Here is a 21,167-nt window from a genome sequence, read left to right on the forward strand (position 1 = left end):
GGGGATTAACAAGCAGTCCTGTCTCCTCCGGGGAGAGCCAGGGGCTCTCCACCCCTCCAGCTTATCACTGGGGACTGTGAACCGCATCGTGCTCAAGTTCATTTCCACTTACCATCCACTTCATCTGCCACCCGTCTCAGATAGTGACATTTCCGCTTCGTTTTAAATGGCCCAGGACCAAACCATTAAACATCCTAATACCCAATCCCCATTCTCGCCACAGGGACGATGGAGAATTAAAGCTTGAAAGAAAATCATCTCTTCCTTGTGTGGAGAGGGGTCAGGTGAGAGGGAGGGTAGCTGGAAGATTGAACAGCACCCTCACTCTGGTGGCAGAGCTATGCGGTTTGAAACGACTCCCTCCCCAGCCCGTCAGGGCAGAGCAGAACTCAGCGTTGTGAGTCCCACACCACCTGATGTTCCCATCACGACTCACTGGGTTCAGGATCTTAACAGAATGAGCCTTTATGTCATTTGCCGTTTAAAAACACCCACCCTGCAGCTAGCTTCCTATATACAGGTGTGCCGTGTGCCTGTGTTATGTGCAGGGTGACTGACGTCCTAGCGTCCCATGGGAGGTGACTGCACAGCACAAAACATGCCACCTGTGCAGACTAAGTTCCCTTTTCCAGTTGGCCCTGCTCGAGACACTGGCCCAGAGGGCTGCTTGCCCCATAAGTTCCTTCATTTCCACAGGCAGCAAGGGGTCTCCCCCTCCCCGGCCTGGGTCGGCTCTGCGTTCAGCCTTCACGGAGGGACGTTGAACTGAGATAATTAGAATCTGGATGCAGCCTTTAAGAGCTTATTACAAGCCACAGGGAGAGACGCGTCGGGCGCAGAGAAGCTTTTATATAAGATAGAATTAGACTGCTGGCTTGAAGAGAGAAGGTAGATGGGGAGGAAATGAGTCTTTGCCTAGCGGGTCAAGGCAGGAGTTAGCCAGGCATGAAGGCAGATACCAGAATAACAGACTCCAGGCTTCCCAGGGCTTGGGTGGTGAGCTGGGAATTCCGGGAGAGAAGGTATGCAAATTTTCAACGCTTGTGAGCTGAGAAAGAGTCCTGATGGAGCTGGGAGTGGCACCCTGAATTCTCATGGTAATGGGAGAAATGAGAGGTCTGTCCTCAGCAGCTATCGAAGGAAGACCTGAGTGGGGTCCAAAGGATGAGGGGTTCTCAGTCACCCTTAGCTACTGCCCAGAGAAGGGTGACGGGGTTCACAGACACCCTCAGCTACTGCCCAGAGGACGAGGGGTTCACAGTCACCTTTAGCTACTGCCCAGAGGAGGATGAAGGGGTTCACAGACACCCTCAGCTACTGCCCAGAGGACGAGGGGTTCACAGTCACCTTTAGCTACTGCCCAGAGGACGAGGGGTTCACAGTCACCTTTAGCTACTGCCCAGAGGAGGATGAAGGGGTTCACAGACACCCTCAGCTACTGCCCAGAGGACGAGGGGTTCACAGTCACCTTTAGCTACTGTCCAGAGAAGGGTGAAGGGGTTCACAGTCACCTTTAGCTACTGTCCAGAGGATGAAGGGGTTCACAGTCACCTTTAGCTACTGCCCAGAGAAGGGTGAAGGGGTTCACAGACACCCTCAGCTACTGCCCAGAGGACGAGGGGTTCACAGTCACCTTTAGCTACTGTCCAGAGAAGGGTGAAGGGGTTCACAGTCACCTTTAGCTACTGCCCAGAGGATGAGGGGTTCACAGTCACCTTTAGCTACTGTCCAGAGAAGGGTGAAGGGGTTCACAGACACCCTCAGCTACTGCCCAGAGGAGGATGAAGGGGTTCACAGTCACCTTTAGCTACTGTCCAGAGAAGGGTGAAGGGGTTCACAGACACCCTCAGCTACTGCCCAGAGGAGGATGAAGGGGTTCACAGTCACCTTTAGCTACTGTCCAGAGAAGGGTGAAGGGGTTCACAGTCACCTTTAGCTACTGCCCAGAGGATGAGGGGTTCACAGTCACCTTTAGCTACTGTCCAGAGAAGGGTGAAGGGGTTCACAGTCACCTTTAGCTACTGCCCAGAGGAGGATGAAGGGGTTCACAGTCACCTTTAGCTACTGTCCAGAGAAGGGTGAAGGGGTTCACAGTCACCTTTAGCTACTGCCCAGAGGAGGATGAAGGGGTTCACAGTCACCTTTAGCTACTGCCCAGAGGAGGATGAAGGGGTTTACAGTTACCCTCAGCTACTGTCCGAGCTAAGGTTTGGTTCTCTGTTGTGAAAAAGAAATTGACCAAAAGCGACATGGGAGAGGAGGGCTTTTGTCTGGCAGACAGATTGCATTATGGGAAGCCAAGGCAGGACCTTGAGGTTGAAGCTGCGGCAAAGGAACTCTTCTCTCTGCTTGTTCCTCATGGCTTGCAGAGCTTCCTTTCATAAACACCCCAAGACTACCTGTCCAGAGTGGGCTGGACCCTCCCACATCATCATTAATCAAGAAAATACCCATAGAAATGTCCACAGGCCAATCTGATGGTGGCAATTCCTCAACTGAGGGTCCGCCTTCCCAAGTGACTCTAATTTGTGTCCAGTTGACAAGAACTAGCCAGCACAGTTACATAGAGAGTTTGAGAGTACCAGCCTGGTACAACTTTGTACTTAAGAAAAACAACCACAAAAACACCTCAAAAGGAGCTTTGGTGCTAGCTGGGCACGGTGTGGCTCATGCCTTTAATCCCAGCATTTAAGAGGCAGAGGCAGGTGGATCTCTGTAAGTTCATGGCCAACCTGGTCTATGGAGTAAGTTCCAAGCCAGCCAAAGATACACAGAGAAACCCTGTCTTGAAAAAAAAAATGGAGCTTTGTTGCTGAGAGTGCACGGTAGGGTGGTAACCATCTATAGTGCAAGATAGACCCAAGACAAATTCCTGCCACAACCAGCTACTGTTGCTCCATGTGAGCTGAGAGATAGAACACAACATTCTTCGACACTTGGCCCAGTCCTAATTCTTTCTTTGCTTTACTTAAAGTCAGGAAATCACTAAGCGTTTCCTGAGATGAACCTGGTAGAGCTCCTCCAGGCCCCTCTCCTCCCCTGGCGGCGGGTGCTTCCTCTGTTACCCCTGAGGAGTTCTCCGAGAAAGTCCCGCTGCATTCTCAATCTCTCCACTTCAAGTCAGTCGCCTTCCTTGGAAGGCCAGCTACCCTGACAAGCTCCAGGAGGCAGGGCACTACTGCTCTGAGTGTGAGGGAGAGGCCAGCCTTTGGCAGGGGTGGGTGGGTCGAGAGCTGCCAATCAAGGCTCAGAGCCCTGGCACTGGTAGTCCCACTCAGAATCATCGCCTGTAATCTGGCAATAATCATGCTGGACCAGTTCAATGTCTTGGAACCTTAGGACAGTCAGCAAGAGGTTGTTTTGAAGCAAGTCTGAGCATAAAATCAAGTTGCTGTGAGTGTAGGACTATTGCATAGATGGTTAAAAGTTTTTTATTTATGATTACTGTGTATGAAAGCATGGTGAATGTAGGGGGTGCGCCCCACAAGTACATGTGGAAGTCAGGAGATGCCTTTGTGGGGTCAGTTCCCTCCTCCTAGGGTTCCAGGACCCAAACCCACATCTCCAGTCTTGCAGCAGAAGTGCCTTCACCTGCTGAGTCATCTTCTGGTCCTGAGTTTGGGAGATGCGGTGGCTCTTGGGCCAGCTCTACCACTTGCTAGTCTGTGCCCCCATCAAGTCCTTCTGCTTGACTTAGTCTCTTCACCCATGAAATGGGGAAAGGGGGGTCTTTAGAACAGCATGGGCACACGTTTTATTACCTACGTAGAATACAGTCATCATTCCATGGAATGGTCTTGTCTTTGCTTTCGGCCTTTAAGTTACATGCTAAATATAAAAGTTGTCTTCTCTACTATGAATCACATTTATAGTGTAATTATAGCAGCATATAATTAGAAACAATTTTTCACTCACCTGTAATATTATTCAAGTTTTAGGTATTTTAAGTGTGATTATGACTCTTTTTTAACTAAGTAAAAATTACATTCACAGATCTTAAGGGTATATTTTAATGGCTCTTAATAAATGCACGCACTTGTTTAATTACCACACAGTCAAGATATAGGACACTTTCAGCTCTTCAGAGTATTCCCCAGACCCCTTCCCAGCTAATTTTTACCTGCCACCGCCAGCAGCTAACTGCTCCAGTTTCTGTCCCATTATGTATATAGTGTTTGACCTGCATGTATGTGCACAGCATGGATGCTTGATGCCCATAGAGGTCAAAGGATAACATCATATCCCCTGGAAGTGGAGTTATAGATGGGTGTGAGTCACTATGTGGGTGCAGGGAACCAAGCCCAAGTCCTCTGTAAGAGCAACAATTGCTCTTAACCACTGAACTACCTTCCTGCCCCATTTTCCCCCAGCTTTGTTGTAGATTATTACTTTAACTAGGCAAAGATGTGTTACATTTGTTCATGTGTGTGCAGGAGCATGTGTGTATATGTGTGCAGGAACGTGTGCGTTCAGGTGTATGTGTGTTCAGGTTCATGTGTGTGCAGGTGCATGCATGTGAAGGAGCATGTGTACATATGCTTGCAGGTGCAGATGCGTGCAGGTACATGTACATGTGCATGTGTGTGCAGGAGCATGTGTGTGCAGGTGCATGTGTGTGCAGGTGCATGTGTGTGCAGGTGCATGTGTGTGCAGGTGCATGTGTGTGCAGGAGCATGTGTGTGCAGGTGCATGTGTGAACAGATACATAAGTGTGCAGGAGGATATGGGTGTAGGTACATGTGTGTGCAGGAGCATGTGGGTGTGTGCAGGAACGTGTGTGCCTGAGCACATATAGAAATCGGAAGATATCCTTGGGAGTTGTTCCTTAAGTGCCATTCACTGTCTCTTTTGAGACAGGGTCTCTCATTGGAACTTGACAAGTAGGCTCCGCTGGCTGATTAAAGAGCCCCAGAATCTTCTGTCTTTGCCTCCCTACACTGGAATTTTAAGTATATGCCTGGTGGGTTCTAGGATTAACCCTAGGCCCTTGTGCTTACAAGACGAGCGCTTTATCAGCTGAGCTATTGCTCCAGCCCCCAGATGTGTGTCTGGCTTCTCTTAGTCAATTCTTTTCTGATTCATATTGTTGCATACATCAGTATAGCTATTCTCGGTGTCTGAGGGGCCTGGAACCAATTTCCCATGGATATCTAAACCTGTGGGTGCTAGAATCCCTTGTATAAAATCTTGTGACATTTGCATTTAATCCACATTTAATCTTCTGATATACTTTTAACTGTCGCTAGACTATAATAATACACACTAACATAAATACTTATAAATGTAAATAGTTCCAGTGTATTACTTAGGAAATTCTGACCAGAGAGAAGTACGTGTTAAACAGAGATGCATTTTCCCTTGTTATTTTCGATCCTCGTTTAGAGATCTCATCCACATGGTGGATTTTCACTGTTGAGTAATATTCTATTGTATGGGTAAACTCAACGTGCTGGGCTGTTCTGCTCATAGACTTTTAGGTTGCTTCTGAGAGTGTCTTATTATGCTAGACAGTTATCTTCGCTTGTTTTGTCCACTGAAGTGACCTGGGAACATGGAGCTTCAACTGAAGAATTACCTTCACCAAATTTGCCTGTGGGACTACTGCGGGGCAGCGTTTTCTCGAGGATCGATTATTATGGGAGAGTCCCACCTGTTATGGAATATTATTTTATTAACTGGGCAAGGATTTATTACATCTGTTTATGATGCAGACTATTTCTTTAACTGTGGAAAGGGGTGTTACATTTGTTTGTGCTGCATCTGATAAATTATGTAAAGATGTGTTGCATTTGTTTCACCTTGCCTGCCTAAGGCACCCGATTGTTCTAATAAAGAGCCTACCGGACAAAAGCTAGGCAGGAGAAAGGACAGGCAAGGCTAAGGCACCCGATTGTTCTAATAAAGAGCCTACCGGACAAAAGCTAGGCAGGAGAAAGGACAGGCAAGGCTGGCAGGGAGAGAGAATAAATAGGAGGAATCTAGACTCAGGAGAAGAGGGGAATAAAAGGAGAAGTAGAGAGGAGAGAACGAGGGACATTCCCAGAGCAAGAAGCCAGGCAGCTGCCAGCCAGATACAGAGAGAGCAGAAAAGTAAGATACACAGAAAACACAAAGGTAAAAAGCCCCAAGGAAAAGGGTAGATGAAGAGAAACAGGTTAAGTTATAAGAGCTAGCGAGAAAAGAGCTAAGTGAAGGCTGAACATTCAAAACTAGTAATAGTCTCTGTGTCATGATTTGGGAGCTGGGAGGTGACCCAAAAGAAAAAGCCTGGTACACCCACCCACTGTGGATAGTGCCACCCATGGGAAGGTGGTCCTGCTGTAGATAAGGAAGCAGGCTGAGCAAGCCAGTAAGCAGCCTTCCTCCATGGCCTCTGCTTCAGTTCCCGCCTCCTCCAGGTTCCTGTTTTGGCTTCCTCAATGATGAAATTGCAATCTCTACGCCAAACAAGCCCTTCCCTTTGCATGCTACTTTTAGTTAGTGTTATATCACAGCAATAGAAAGCAAACTAGGATTTTTATGAGTAAATTATTATTTACTCATTATTATGAGTAATTATGAGTAAATCTGCTGTGACTTTTTCAACACCTTCTTTTGTAGACATGTAATTTCACTTTTCTCGTGGAAATGCCTAAAAGCAGAACCTCAGGCACAATGGATAGTTATCTGTGTAAGTTTATCAGAAACTGCCAAGAAGCTTCCAAAGTGACGGCTCTATTTCACAAACCAATTAGCAACGTGGAAAAAAAAAAAGTCAGGCGGTGGTGGTGCACACCTTTAATCCCAGCACTTGGGAGGCAGAGGCAGGCAGATCTCTGTGAGTTCGAGGCCAGCCTGGTCTACAAGAGCTAGTTCCAGGACAGGTTCCAACGCTACAGAGAAACCCTGTCTTGAAAAACAAAAAACAAAACAAAGCAAAAAAGCAGCTGTTTGGCATTTCATTAATATCTGCCTATGTGCATGTTGCGTGCCTGTGCGCATGTGCAGAGGCCAGGGAAGAGCATCATGAGTCCCCCTCTATCCCCTTCCATGTTACTCCTTTGAAGCATGGGTCCTCAATGAAAGGACTTCGTTTGTTTTTCTCTAGATTGACAGCCAGCAAGCTCCAACAGTCTTCCTGTCTCTGCTTCCCTCTGTCCTGGGCTTACAGGTGCTTGTGAGACCACACAGGCGTGGGGATCTGAACTCTGGTCCCCATGTTTACACAGCAAGCACCCAACTTCAGAACCATCCCTCCAGTTTCCCTCCCCCTCTTTTTGAAACAGGGTCTTCCCATGTATCCTTGGCTGTCCTGGAACTCGTTATGTAGAGCAGGCTGGCCTCAAACTCACAGAGATCCACCTGCATCTGCCTCCTGAGTGTCTGCTATCTTAGGCTGGTGTTACCGACTTGGTCCCTATGACTTTAGAGGCTTTTACAAAATGGAGAGACTCCCAAACTTCTGTTTTTAAGGTGTTTTTGGCTATTCTAGATCCTCTGCATCTCACACAATTTTAAAATCGTCTCCAGTGTCTACAAAGCAGGCTGTTGTAACTTTTGCTAGAACTGTGCTCGCTCTATACAGCAGTAATTTACAGAGAATTGGCACCTTCACCACTGTGACCTTTGTTCCCACAGACACATTTTGTCTGTATTTGGTGTGCTGTATTTCATGTCAATGTTCAGGCTTTGTGGAGTAAGTGCGGTGTTAGCTGGGTAGTTTGGGGTGGTCCTTTACCTGACTGAAGAAAATGCTCTATTCTTGCTTTGCCGAGAGTACTTATCCTGAGTGGGTATTGGATTTTGCCACACGATTTTGTGGGACGGTGGGTAGAACCAAGTGTGCAGCTTTTCTCATTTCTTCCGCTTACATGGTGAAAGGCTTTGACTTCATAATTTTAAAGAGGACTTTGCTTTCCTAGGATAAAACTCATTTGTTGTGATGCACTATCCTTCTATATTGCTGTTCCTTTGGCCACTATTTGTGAAGGGATTTAATGTCTCTGCTTATGAGAGCCATTGTCCTCTCTCTCTCTCTCTCTCTCTCTCTCTCTTTCTCTCTCTCTCTCTCTCTCTCTCTCTCTCTCTCTCTCTCTCTCACACACACACACACACACACACACACACACACACACACACACACAGAGGCGGCTTCCTCAGTTGCTTTTCACTCTAAGGACTCAGGCTTCATTCCTGAACCTGAGCTTGCAGATCCCACTCAGCTACCCTGCTGGCTCCCCCTGGGGCTTCCCTGTCTCTGCTTCTTGAGTGCTGAGATTGCAAGATCTGCACGGCTCTCTGGCTTTTCCGTGGGTGCTGGGGACCTGAACTCTAGTCCTACACTTGTGTGGCAGCTCCTCTCTCTGCCTCTGCACCTCGTGGGGCAGAGTCAAGGCTCAAACCAGGAGTGGCATGCACACCAGGCGAGTGCTCCCCCACTGAGTTATAGCCCCACCCACCAGTGTTTTCTAATTTCTCCTTTGTGCTCGTCTTTGACCACAGGTTAGAAAGACGGCTACCATTTAATTCTCAAATATCCAGGGCTTTTAAATATATCCCATTGCTATTGGTTTTATAATTAATTTCATTCTGGCCAAAGAACATACTCTGTGTGGATGTGTCCAATCTGAGGCCCGCGTGCTACCTGCGGTCCACAGTAGTTATGAATGCAGCCCAGCACGACACTATCCCACTGTCAAAGACTCCCCTGAGAGTTCACACCATGTCGGTCTTTCTAATCCCCCTAGTTAATAGTATGAATGGAAGGTATGTGTATGTGGTTACACATGCCGTGGCACACGTGTGGAGGTCAGAGGACAGCATTCTGGACTTGCTTCTCTCCGTCCACCCCGTGTGGGTTCTGTGGACCCAACTCAGGCTGCCAAGCTTACAGAACCATCTCGCAGCCCGATGTCAGACTTGTGCGATGTAGTGATCCCTGAGCTCCTCAGCACGCTGCCTGTCACAGCAAACACGCCACAGATCTGTCAGACAAAGGTGTCGCCCTCAGTTTTGAGGCTTAATATCTCAGAAAACCCTGTTAGTTAGAGTGACGCTGGTGGAGGGATGTGTCAGATCTTCCGTCTCCCTAATGATTTTCTTGTCTGCTTGTTGGTAATTTTCTTTGGGAACAACCCCTCGTTTTCTTACACAGAGTGCTCTTTGCTTTCTTATTGACAGGTGGTGGCACAGTATGACAAAGAAATTCAACTCAAAATAAGTTCCCTCCCCCAAAAGGATACTCTGCAAGTTCCTTAAATAATGTCCTCTCTGAAAACCAGCTGCTCACAGAGACAGGCCCAGCAGACTAGAGACTCCCTGGGTCTCCAGGTCGCAGCTAAGCCAAGGCCCCTCTGTCATTATTACACTTACTCAAGAGTCATTTTATTACCCATTCCTTTCCTCTTCCTCACCCACCAACAACCAGAAAGTCAGACCCCTCAGGGCTCGCTTGAGAGGCAGGGCTAGGGCAGGGATTTTTAGGTATAGATGAACTTATTAAACTCTGTTTCTCTAACTTGGCTCAGTCCTTCTCCAGGGTACTGACGTCACTGGTTCCCACTCTTCAGGCAGGACCATGGAGGCAGAGAAGGGGAAGGTGCTGTCTTGGAGCCTGGGGTGGGGGCTAGCAGATGCTGGGAGCTAGGTTCTCCCACTCCAGACACAGATGGAGGAGTTTGTGACCCTAGCGATCTGCAAGCTGCACGGAGAACAGAGAACTCATTCTATGCAGGTGCGTGATGGGAGAGCGAACGCTTTTCCATTCTCAAATGGAGTAAAAATACTGCTACAAGTACAATGCTGATTTTATCCTAAACATTCACAGTTTTAAAAGAAGCAAGCAAGGACCGAAGAAATGGCCAGTGGTTAAGATCAGCCGCTGCTGCTCTTCCAGAGGGCCCGGGTTCAATTCCCAAACACTCACATGGTGGTTTACATCTGTCATTCTCTGGTGGCCTCTATGGGTACCCGGGACACACACAGTACACAGACTTACACACAAACAAAACACCAATACTCATGGAAAATAATAAAATAAAAATTAAATTAAAGAAAAAAAAACCAATGAAGGCAAACTAAGAAGATCTCTAAACATAAAACACCTGGGAGGTGGATCTGTCCAGGCAGAAAGCAGTTAACGGGCTGAGACCATCACAGGACATTCTGTCCTAGGAGACCCTCCGGACACATGTGAGAACCGCACGTCCAACAAGGGCACTATGGCTGTCTTCCCTCGTGTCGTATGGGAGGGCTGCATTCCTTCCTCCGGTGATGGTTGCTGCTTGCTGAGGTGGGTGCCCCGACATTCAGCCAGGTCTGAGCTGAGAATGGATTATCCTCAGCGGAATCTCGGTGTCCACAGTTCTCTCTATAGCAGGGAGAATGGAGTGTAGGGACACCCTGAGGACAGTTAAAGGGCTGGGGAGGCATCGTAGTCTCGGGGGGTGGGGTCATTGCCTGCACCTGTGTCAGGACTGCACAGTACCAGCTGCCTCTAGAAGTGGTCAGGCTCCAGCCCTGGGGATGCCCACAAGGATGCTGACAGCTCCAGGAGTTTGGGCCAGATGTCTCTGTGACTGCCAGGATTCAGGCAGGAGAACAGAGGAGGACCCCCCGACAGCTGCAAATCTGTTCCCAGTACCATTTTAGCTCCTACTGTTTCCCCATCCACAGTAGAACTCCTGGGTCATCGGAGAGCCTAGGACAGGGATGATCAAATAGGGAGACCTATTTGAGTCTGTTGACCCCTGCTTCTCCAAATGCAAATCCAAGTCCACAAGCCCCATCTGCCCTCTATCCAGAAGCATCTTTTCCTGCCCCTCAATCACCATCTCTGGGCTGCCCGTACTCTGAAGGCCAGGCCACCATTTCAGTCTATCCGGCAGCCCTAGCTGCACCCTGCCCTGGTTTCCTTTCTGTAGTCTGGAACCAAATGGAATGTTCTTTCTTGAACCAGATCTCAGTTTCCTATTCTCCCACCTACCACCATAATTATCCCCACATCCTCTTGGCAAAAATTTCAGGCTTCATTGTGTGACCAAGACCCACTGAACCACTGTTTGGTGTTTTCCGGCCTCTATACCGCACTCCCAGTTCCTGGGCCCCTGGCTCATCTCCGCACCCCTACACTGCACCAATCTTTTCTTCTTTTTCCATTTTTACACGTATCTGTAATTTTGCATGTGTGTGGGCACACACATGTGCTTGCTTGTGGAGGCCCAAGGTCGATGTCAGGATTCATCCTGTATCTCTCACCCGCCTTATTCATTAAAACAGTCTTTCAATAAAGCCCAGAGCTGACCCATATGGCTAGTCTCCCTGTCTAGTTTGCTCTGGGGATCCGTGTCTCTGCGGTCCCGGTGTGGAATTACAGGAAAGCCACTGTGCCCACCTTATATTTATATGGGTTCTGGAACTCCAAACTTGTTCTCACAATTGTGTGGCAAGCTCTTTAACCACTGAGCCCCTTTTCCAGCCCCAGACTAGCTCATTCTGTAGGCTTGTCCTGTGAAGATTGTCCCTGTCCCTCAAGGACACCTCTCTTGCAGTGTATCCATCCGCACTGAAATCCCACCCAGACTCCACCCACTTTGGAGCCTCTAGTTGGCTGCAGAGTGGCTGGGTTGGCACTGTCTCTTGCCTTTGTCCTACCTTGTCAGGGCTGCCTATCTCCTGGTTCCAGGATGCTTCCCTGGCCATGCTCTGCCCTGGCCCCTGGGCCTCCCTCTCTGCAATCCTCTGCACACTCACAGTGATGGTGCCAGGACTGCCCTTCCACTTGAAGGTCTCCTCGCTGCCCTCCCAGGGTCTAGAGCAGTGCTTGGCACGCGGATGGTTCTCAAGTACCATTTGTGGATGAACGAAAGAATGAGTGAATGGATGATTAATTACTAGGTTTACAAGACACATTAAAATGAAGCTTTTAGTGAACTGGAAAACAGTTTCCAACATTGAGGAGACAAAGGAAATGGACATGGACCGAGCGTTTGGCAGTAGTAAAGAAGTTTTCATTTTAAGGAACCATAAAATATGTGGGCTTTTTAAACCCTCCTAGGTGAAATAACACATGTATTTTTCAACATAATTGGCATGAGGGAATTACAAGGGGAGGGTTCGCAAGCAAGACTGGCCATGAGTTGAGGGGTGTGGAAACTAGCTGGGGTGATTCTCCCTCCTCTTAATGGTTGAAGCTTATATATATGTCCCAGGAATGGGTGTAGGTGGAGAAAGGTAGCTTTTTCCGTACCCAGTAAAGATGGACAGGATAAGCTAGCTTCCCACTCTCGGGGATCATTAGCAAGTCATCTCTCGTTCTCGCTCCCCATTTCCCCGTACATTTCCAGCAGCTTTCACTGAGTGCTTTTGTAGCAGAAGACAATTTAACAGTCATTTCATAGCGTGAGAATACCTTCTCCTGTCAAAGCGGTAAGGCCTAGGGGATGACTTGGGCTTGCTCAGGGGAAGAGGAGGAGGAAGAGGGAGGGGAAGAGGAAGAGGAAGAGGGAAGGGGAAGAGGGGGAGAAAGAGGCAAGGGAAAGAGGAGGAGGGAGAGAAGGAAGAAGGGAGGGGGAGAGAAGGAGAAGAGGGAGGAGGGAGAGGAAGGAAGGAGTGGGAGGAGACTCACTATCCTGGCGAGAGGGAGCACCCCCACACCCCCGTGCTGGGGAAGTGGAGGGTACTGTGGGCGCATTCCTTGTGTCCATATCAAGGCACAGAACTGTACCCATTCCTGCCACAGGCTGCAGTTGCTGTCCTCGGGGAGCCATTCTGTCTGCTGCCCCCAGAAAGAGGAACCACCTGCCCCATCCTCCAAGAGCACAGGTGCCTGAGTGGCCTGGGCATCCAGGGAAATATGAGGGTGGGGCCTTGAATACTCTGCTTCCCTAACTGGGGACGGCAGGGAAGTTTCTAGAAAGAAGTCATATTGAACAAGAAAAACAAAGTCTAGGGGCAATCTTTTCCTCAGGACACAGTCACCACCTCCCTTCCCCTGCCTCTAGCAGCAGGGCTGGCTTCCCAGCTCTTGTTCTGGCTGGGAATTCACCCAGCAGCCTCTGGGGCAGTGAGCCCCTCATCTGGAGTGGCTTTGCCTTCAACACTCCATCCTCCACTCTCCTGAATCTCTACTTAAAGACATGCAGTTTAAGACTCAGCTAGGAGCTGCTTTTCCCAGCCAACCCTGCCTCCCCTTACAGGAAGCACTCCTCGACTGCTGGGGCTCTGAGACACATGGTTCCTTGGCTGGACCACCCCCAACATTTGCTGGAGGATGAGGTCTCTTCCTCTGGGACCCTGAGGCTTCTCTGAGCTGGAAGCTGATGGGAGGAATGGAGCCAGGGATCTTGGCTCTTGGTTCATGAGACCTCTTTTCAGTTAGGTGCTCCCTGTAGTGTAAAATCCTGGTGACAGTCACAACTGGGTTGAGTCAGGGACCGACAGGGCCACCGTGGAAGAGTTCAAACCCGTTAAACATTGAGAAGTGTGGTACATGGTGCTAACGTTTGTAATCCTGTTTTGCTCAGCTACATTGTGAGTTCAAGGCCAGCCTGGGCGACATGAGATCCTGTCTCGGAACAGCAACAAACAGCCAGTGAAGACGGCAAGGAAAGAAGCCGTTTCTTACAGAGGATAGTTAGCAGTTCAGCTGAGATCTGCCCTCTGTCTCAGGGGTTCTCAGGAGGTAGGCTGGCTCCCAGAGTGCGGCCTGTGCCCACAGCAGAAGGGTGACAGAGCTATAGGAGGGTATACAGGGTGTGGAAGGGAAAGGGAGGGCTTCCTGGAGGTGACACATGAGCTGGGCCTTGAAGTATGCATAACAGGGACATTGTAAGACAGAAGATGGGGGTCATTGTATGACAAAGAAGTACGCGGTCTCAGGCAGGAAGGTGTAAAGTCCTTGGCATCTTGGGAACCAGCTGGACATTCAGTGTAGCAGGATAGAAGTTGGGGGTTTGGGATGTAAAGGAGTGTAAAGATGAACCCCCATGGGAAGCCTTGCTACAGAGAACCTTGGTACCAGCAAGAAGTCCAGGTGGACAGTGCAAATCTGGAAAATTCTCAAGCTTGTGTTTTGGCAAGAAGGCTCCAGAGAGGGGTATAGAGATGACAGCCTAACGCTGGGATCTCAGCAGCCGGGGGAAGGCAGGGGCTGCGCACAGACAGAAAGGTATACAGGCAGACAGACAGACACTCCCACCCCATATTCCATGATTCGAGTTGAAGTAAGAGCAGAGAAACGGGAAGCCAACAAGCATCCTCCAGCTGACCTCCTCTGGAGATGGCTCCTGCAGGCTGGAGGCCTCTCAGCGCAATGGGGCTGCCCTGTCCTATTTGCTGTTGAGAGGCCCAGGTGGGTGAGGCAGGGTGGAGTTCATGCCTGCCTGTTTCCCTGCAAACTCCTCAGGACAGGGTCTTTCTCTCCTACACCCGTAGGCCCCATGCTGGCCGCTTACCCCTTCTGCCAACTGCTTTATTTGAAGCTACTCTATTTTCTCATCCCTCCCCAACACAGTGTGGCTTGGACATTGGTTGTAGATGTCAGGAGAGAATGTGCTGGTCAAGTCCCTCAGGAACGGCAGTGTACGCTGGTGTTTGGGGTGCCCATGGTTGCCACCTGCTATGCATCTGGTGAATGTCTGAGCTTTCTCTTTGCGGAGATCTGACTGTGCTCTTCCGTAGCCCTTCCGCCCACCCCTCACCTCTTGCTGCAGGAGCTCTACCTCTGACAACCTGCAAATGGGGAGGTCTGGGCTACAGCCAGCCTGGGTGTTTGGCCTTGCAGCTCTATGGAAGAGGCGGAAGCTGGGCCTGGTGGGGCAAGCCTGTAATCTCAGCTATGGAGGAGGCAGGAAGGTGTGTGTTCAAGGCCTGCCTGGGCCAGAGCGAATTCAAGCCTAGAAAAGGTTGGGGCATGTATGGCTCAGAGATAGGACGGTTAACGGAGGCCCTGGGTTCAACTCCCCATACTGCCCACACCCAAAATGTGAGTCTCTGATGGACAGGACTCCTTGTGGATCCCAGAAGAGATCAAAGAGATTACAAGACTGGGTAGATAGGATGAAGACCTGACCATTGGGCCACTCGCCCCACCCCTCCACTAATTCCCTGAAAGTCTCTCTTTCTGTGAAGGAGATTGGCCTGTCACACTGTAGCCACTAGGCAACCAGCCCCCAGACTGAAGGATGTACTTGTTTTCCTAAAGCCAGCATCAGCCAGCAGGTGGCACTGCAGAGAGCAAGCCGCCACCAGGATGTCCCACTCTTCAGGTCCCTTCTGCCTGCCTCCCTCCTGCCAGCAGACACAGCTGGAACTTCCACCTTGGCCCAACCCTGTGACCAGCAGGCTGTGCAGGTGGAGAGCCCATGGCCCACGTGGGTGAGGCAGCTGCCTAGAGGGATGTCTAGTGACTAGCCATGTCTCCTACCCCCTGGCAGACCTGTAGAGGCAATGTACACCCTGAGCCATAGTTCCTTCCCTTCGACCTCTCTGAGGAGAAGATGCCACAGTGGAGAGTACATTGGCTTTAGCCAAAGGCTGCTGAGACAGCCCTGGACCAGAGGGTTTTCCTGTGGCTAGGCAGGTTGAACTCTAATTTGCAGAGGTTGGTGGGCACAGAGGCAAACCTGGCCCTGTCTTTCTCTACTTGACTCTTCAGGGGGCTGCCAGATACCCTGGGTGATGCTTCAGCTCCTCACCTCTGTCTCTCCCTTCTCCAGCTCTGTTCCCGGCCTCGGGGCACACTGTTCCTTTTACCTCTCCTGTCATCAATCCCCTTTGCTTGCTCCCTCAGCCAGCAGGGGAGCAGTGTCTGCTCCTAGAAGTCTTCCCCACGCGCTAGCTCCCAGCCTTGGTTACAGCACTCAAGTCCCCTGCCCGTCTGCACCATACACCCATTGTGCCAGCCTGCTAACTGCTTCCCAGGCCCCGCCAGATGTAGCTCTTCAGACTGGGGTCTGCCTGCCTCACGTCAGACCCCAGATTCGGTACACAGTAGGTCGTAATCCATGAGCTGAAGGAGGCTAGGAGGAGAGGTTGGAGTAATGTCCCTGTCTAGCAACATCAGAGGTCTGAGGAAGGCCAGTACCCTCAGAGCACTGGAGGGAAGAGTGCCGCTGGCTGCCAGTTTCTGCCAGCCACTCTGGTCCTTTCAGGCACAGACTCCTATTCAGCAGGCAGACACCAGTCTGTGGGGGAAGAGAAGGACGGGTCCCAGGAAGGCTGTGCTGGGGCCCATATCTTGAATCTGTGTGGTTGTGGGCATGGACCCCTCATTTCTGCCTCACTGAGTCAAGAATCTGCATTCTGCCAGGACACTGGTGTGTTGGCCTGGAGGATTGTAGAAAACCTCAAGGCTAGTCAGGCCAGGCACATGGGACCACACTTAAAAAGCCTTGTAACCATTATGCCTGCTAGAACTTTGCCACCCTTCCTCCCAGTCCTCTCCCGTCTCTATCAACTCACAGAATATGGACTGAGTCAGTTTGCAGACCTGGGGTTCCCCAGAGACAGGGGCTTGCCTACCTCGGAAAGTCACTTTGGCGATCCGGTCACTTCTGCCTCGCAGCTCTGAGACGGTCTTAAGGTGGACGATCAGGGCCATACTGGCAGGGAGAGCCTGGGCAGTGCCAGGCAGAGCAGCAGGAAGGAGCAAGCTGGTTGAGTGCGGCTCACACACCTCCCTCTTCTCCGGCTGCTGCCGCCTCCTCCTGATGCTGCCCACAGAGACCAAGGCAACCACAGCGAGCTGCTTCTTCAGCTCAGCAGAGCCGCGCAGCCCTGCCAGCCCCGCCCCTCTGAGCTGTCAGCCCAGCATGTGTGTAGCGTGTGTGTGTGTGTTGTACACCCAGCCAGTGGCTTGGGAATGCACACTGAATTCATTATTCAGCAGCACCAGTCCCTAGATAAAGGTCTGCCCAGCTTCACGTATCTTCTCTCAGCTCCTGGAATGGAAGCTCCTGCCACTTGGAACATGGAAGATCTATGTCACTAAGACCCAACAGATTGCAGCAGGCATGGGAATGGGGTAGGTGTGGGGTCAGGGCACCTCTTTTCATGGGGATCAGGAACTTCATGATCTGGGCTTTGATTGGTACACAGGTATTTTGGGGAGTCTATGGTGGCTCCTATCTAGCTAATCACGAGGGTTGTGGGTGCTTGGAGGGCTTGGGGAACAAGGACAGGAAAGCCTGGCAGCCCGGATGGATCGTGCTGTGTTACTTAGAAAAGCCTCACCCAGGGGCAATGGAGATGCCTCCATCGGTAGAGCATCTGCTACAAGAGCGTGAGGACCTGAGTTTGGATTCTGGCATTTGTCTTAGAAATGGGTGCAGTGGCATGGGCTTCTAGCCCAGTTCTGGGGCAAGGGAAGGGTGGAGATAGGAGAATCCCTGGAGTTTAATGGCCACCTGGCCTTCTCTGCATGTATAAGCTTCAGGTTCAGTAAAGAGACCAGTCTTTAAACAAATAAGGTAGACAGTGACCAAGGAAGACAGCGGAGGTTGACTTCAGGCTTCCACACATAAATACAAACACATGCATATGCCTACATGGATGCATACATACCACACACACACACACCTAGAGTCTGGAGACACACACACTCATCTAGAGTCTGTATACACACACACACACACACACACACACTCACCTAGAGTATACACACACACACACACACACCATACATTCACCCAGAGTCTGGACCCAGGCACACTACACTCACCTAGAGTCTGTACACACACACACACACACACACACACACACACACACACACACACACCTAGAATCTGGAGAAACATACACTCATGTAGAGTCTGCACACACACACACACACACACACACACACACACACACACCTAGAGTCTGGAAAGCAGTTTCTATACGGCAGCTTAGAAAATGCTCCCCAGGGCTGGTCCCTATGAAATACAAACACTTGAGGTAGCAATGTACTGACCACCTGGCCCTGTACTGTTTGTGCCCCAGGGATGCTAGTTTCTCTGGTTTCTGGTGCTCTGCCCTGGGATCATGGTTTGAATTTCAGGCAGCTGGTCTTGAAATAGGGATCATCACTGGAGGTACCCTACTTGAAAGCCACAGGGCTTCTTCTGTGTAGGGCAGGGTGTAAGACTTAGGACTCCAACTTCCCTCATCTTAGGTTGGGGACAAAGAACAGGGTATCCTGTAATAGAACTCTAACTAATACGAACAGGGCTCGGAAGCTCAGTGTCCTGTCAAAAAGTCTACAGTTGGGGCTGGAGAGATGGCTCAGTGGTTAAGAGCGCTGACTGCTCTTCCAGAGGACCTAGGTTCAATTCCCAGCACCCACATGACAGCTCACAACTGTCTGAAGATCCAGTTCCAGGGTATCTGACACAATGCACATAAAATAAAGTTAAGTAAACCACAAAAAAGGTCTACAGGCTTTGGGCTGATGGACTGGCTCAGCAGGTAAGAACTCCTATCACCCAACCTGATGACCTGAGTTTGATCCCTGGACCTGTATGGTAAGAGAGGATCAACTGGTCTTCTGGCTTCCAGATGTGAGCTGTAGCAATGGACTCCCCTGCACACACACACACACACACACACACACACACACACACACACACACAGAGAGAGAGAGAGAGAGAGAGAGAGAGAGAGAGAGAGAGAGACCATGTGTCCTCTCCACATAGATGATAAATAAATAAATGTAATAAAAGAGTTTGTAAGTTTAAGGGGAGAAACACTAAACTTTCATGCACTGTAATAGAGTTACCTCTTCAAAGCAGAGTTACCCCCAGTGGAGTAACCTACAGATACCCAAGAGCCTTCGTTTCTTCTAATTGTTCCCTTGATCTTTACCCATTTCTCTGTGTGCTCATTTTCTCCTTTTCCCTCCCCAGTTCTGCTCACCTTTCCCACGCATGTTTAATTACTCTGAGTAAGAAAATTCTTAGAAAATGCATATACTGAATAAAAGCAAATATCTGAAAATTTTAAAGAGCAAGTTTAATGTCCCTTTAAAATTAATTATAGATCCATCTTTGTAAGGCTCAGTCGTACTTAGCAGACCCCTGCTTCCCAAGGGTCCCCTGGTTGTGTTTCGCTATAAAGGATGAATTTTAGGGAGCCCTTTGCAGCCCTGTGCATGTTGAGGGGAAGTCCTTCAAAGCTGCCCTAGGAACTGTCACCAAACCTCAGTTTTCCCATTGGCAAGATGACAGAAGTTCCAATTAGCATAGCTTATCTCCACCAGCTGACCATTCCAAAAACTACCCCAGATATACCAGGTCAGAATTCATGCAGAAAAAAAAACCCAGAAAGTCCAGAACAGCACAGGGGTGATGTGTCCATGAGCTGGACCAACTGGGATGCCACTGGTGGGGAGAAGGTGAGCACGTCACCTTGTAGAGCTGGAGTCATTGGGAAGTCTTCCTGTTGTATGTCACATCAGATCTACAGGGCACCTTTTAAAAACAGCTTCACTGGCTGGGCAGCGGTGGCACACACCTATTAATCCCAACACTTGGGGGGCAGAGGCAGGCAGATCTCATGTTTGAGGACATCCTGATCTACAAAGTGAGTTCCAAGACAGCCAAGTCTGTTAAAGAGAGAAACCCTGTGAAAAACAAAACAACTTTATCAAATGTTTTCTTTGTGCAGCAATGTCCCCCAGGAGACTCAGGAAACTGCAGGTAGAACTCCACTGACTTGGAAACCACTCACCCACCTTTGGCTTCTTTGCCACAATAGGTTTTAGTTGTTCTGATGTGTGTGTGTGTGTGTGTGTGTGTGTGTGTGTGTGTGTGTGTGTGTGTGCCTCTTGGAAACATGACGGGCTGGCATCTGTTAGAAGGTATCTTTGGCGTGTTCTCATTGCAGTGGCATCCTGACTTCATTACTGTTTGTGTCTTCATCAGCTGCCATCTACAGAGCCAGCTGAGCAGGTGACACTTCTCCCAGGCTGAGGAGAGAAGAGATCGACTTGGGGATGGTTAACATTGACCAGCTACTTGATGGGACCTAGATTTGCCTCTGGAAAAGCCTTATGGAGAGAGACAGTTTATGTAAAGCAAATCTTATGTGAATTTTAGGGCTTTTATGACTGGAGGAAAACCCAACCTGTAGGGGTAGCCCCAGCCAATCATCTTGCTTGTAGGGCGGGGTGGCCTGAGGATATTGTTTTACTAATAAATATTGCTGGTGTGCTCTCCCCCGCCCCTTCTGCTTTCCTGTTCTCCGCTGGAACCACAGGTTCTGTGAGTCTTTCCCTAATTAAAGCTGAATATATTCTTATAATTTCTCTCTGCCTTCATTTACGCCGCTACACCAACCCTGAAGATTCCTGCCCAGAATGAACTGAGACAAATCGAAACCACACGCTTCAGTATTTACTTCCATATCATCCTAACAAAATAATGGACCGAAACAACTTAACAGAGCCAGGCTTTATTTTAGACAACAGTTTCAACCTAGCATAGTGGGGAGGCAAGGAAGAACAGCTCTATTCACAGCTCGGTGATGAGAAAACAGAGAGAGGCCAGAACCAGGGGCCAAAGCATGACTTTCCAAGGGTGCCCTAGTAGCCACTTACTCCTGCCAGGGACCATCTCTTATAAGAAAAGTAAAAGCCACCAGGGAACAGGAGCTGATGAGGGATATTCTAGACTCAAACTATAACATCCACACCCTCCCTCTCCTCCCCCGTCCTTCCTCTGCTCCTGTCAGGGTCTCGCCAAGTTGCCTAGGCTATCCTCAAACTAGCAATCCTCCTGCCTCAGCCTCTGAAAATGGGATTACAGGTACAAATCACCAAACACAGCTCACCCTGTCTGAGGAACGTGGGAAAGGAAGCTCAAAGGGATACGGTGAGAGTAATGAAGAAATGAATACAGAACTCTGAAATGACGGGGTTGGGAAACCACACACCTAGTGACGGCCCATCATGGAGCCGTTTCTTGGAGCCTCAGAGATGGAGGGAGCCCTGAGCGTCCTAGTGGTCCAAACTGAATCATTGAGAACCGCTTCAGGAGCGACCTAGCCTTTTCACTTCTGCACCAAATGTGAGCACGTAGATATGAACGCCTAGGCTGGATGCCAGGGAGACTTGGGGGAGCCACACAGAAAACTTGTCGGGATGGTGGGGCGAGAGAGGCCGTCTAGGGAGCACACTGCCGAGGACTCACTGTCCCAGAACGAACTCGGGTTGC

General features: G+C 49.7%; 1 protein-coding gene across 3 annotated transcripts in view; it reads right to left on the reverse strand.

Annotated features, from left to right (window-relative positions):
* Nucleotides 1–16,700, reverse strand: part of Otof (otoferlin) — a 91,945-nt gene extending 75,245 nt beyond the window's left edge. For 2 of the 3 annotated variants that reach the window (XM_075955384.1, XM_075955383.1), the window contains exon 1: nt 16,501–16,700. In XM_075955384.1, coding sequence (XP_075811499.1) covers nt 16,501–16,579 — 79 coding nt within the window. In that variant the 5' untranslated portion in view covers nt 16,580–16,700. The remainder of the gene's footprint in view (nt 1–16,500) is intronic. The other variant, XM_075955385.1, reaches the window with a different exon arrangement.
* Between the last annotated feature and the right edge of the window lie 4,467 nt (nt 16,701–21,167).

The sequence above is a fragment of the Microtus pennsylvanicus genome, chromosome 21 (genome assembly GCF_037038515.1).
Source record: "Microtus pennsylvanicus isolate mMicPen1 chromosome 21, mMicPen1.hap1, whole genome shotgun sequence".
NCBI classification, from domain to species: domain Eukaryota; kingdom Metazoa; phylum Chordata; class Mammalia; order Rodentia; family Cricetidae; genus Microtus; species Microtus pennsylvanicus.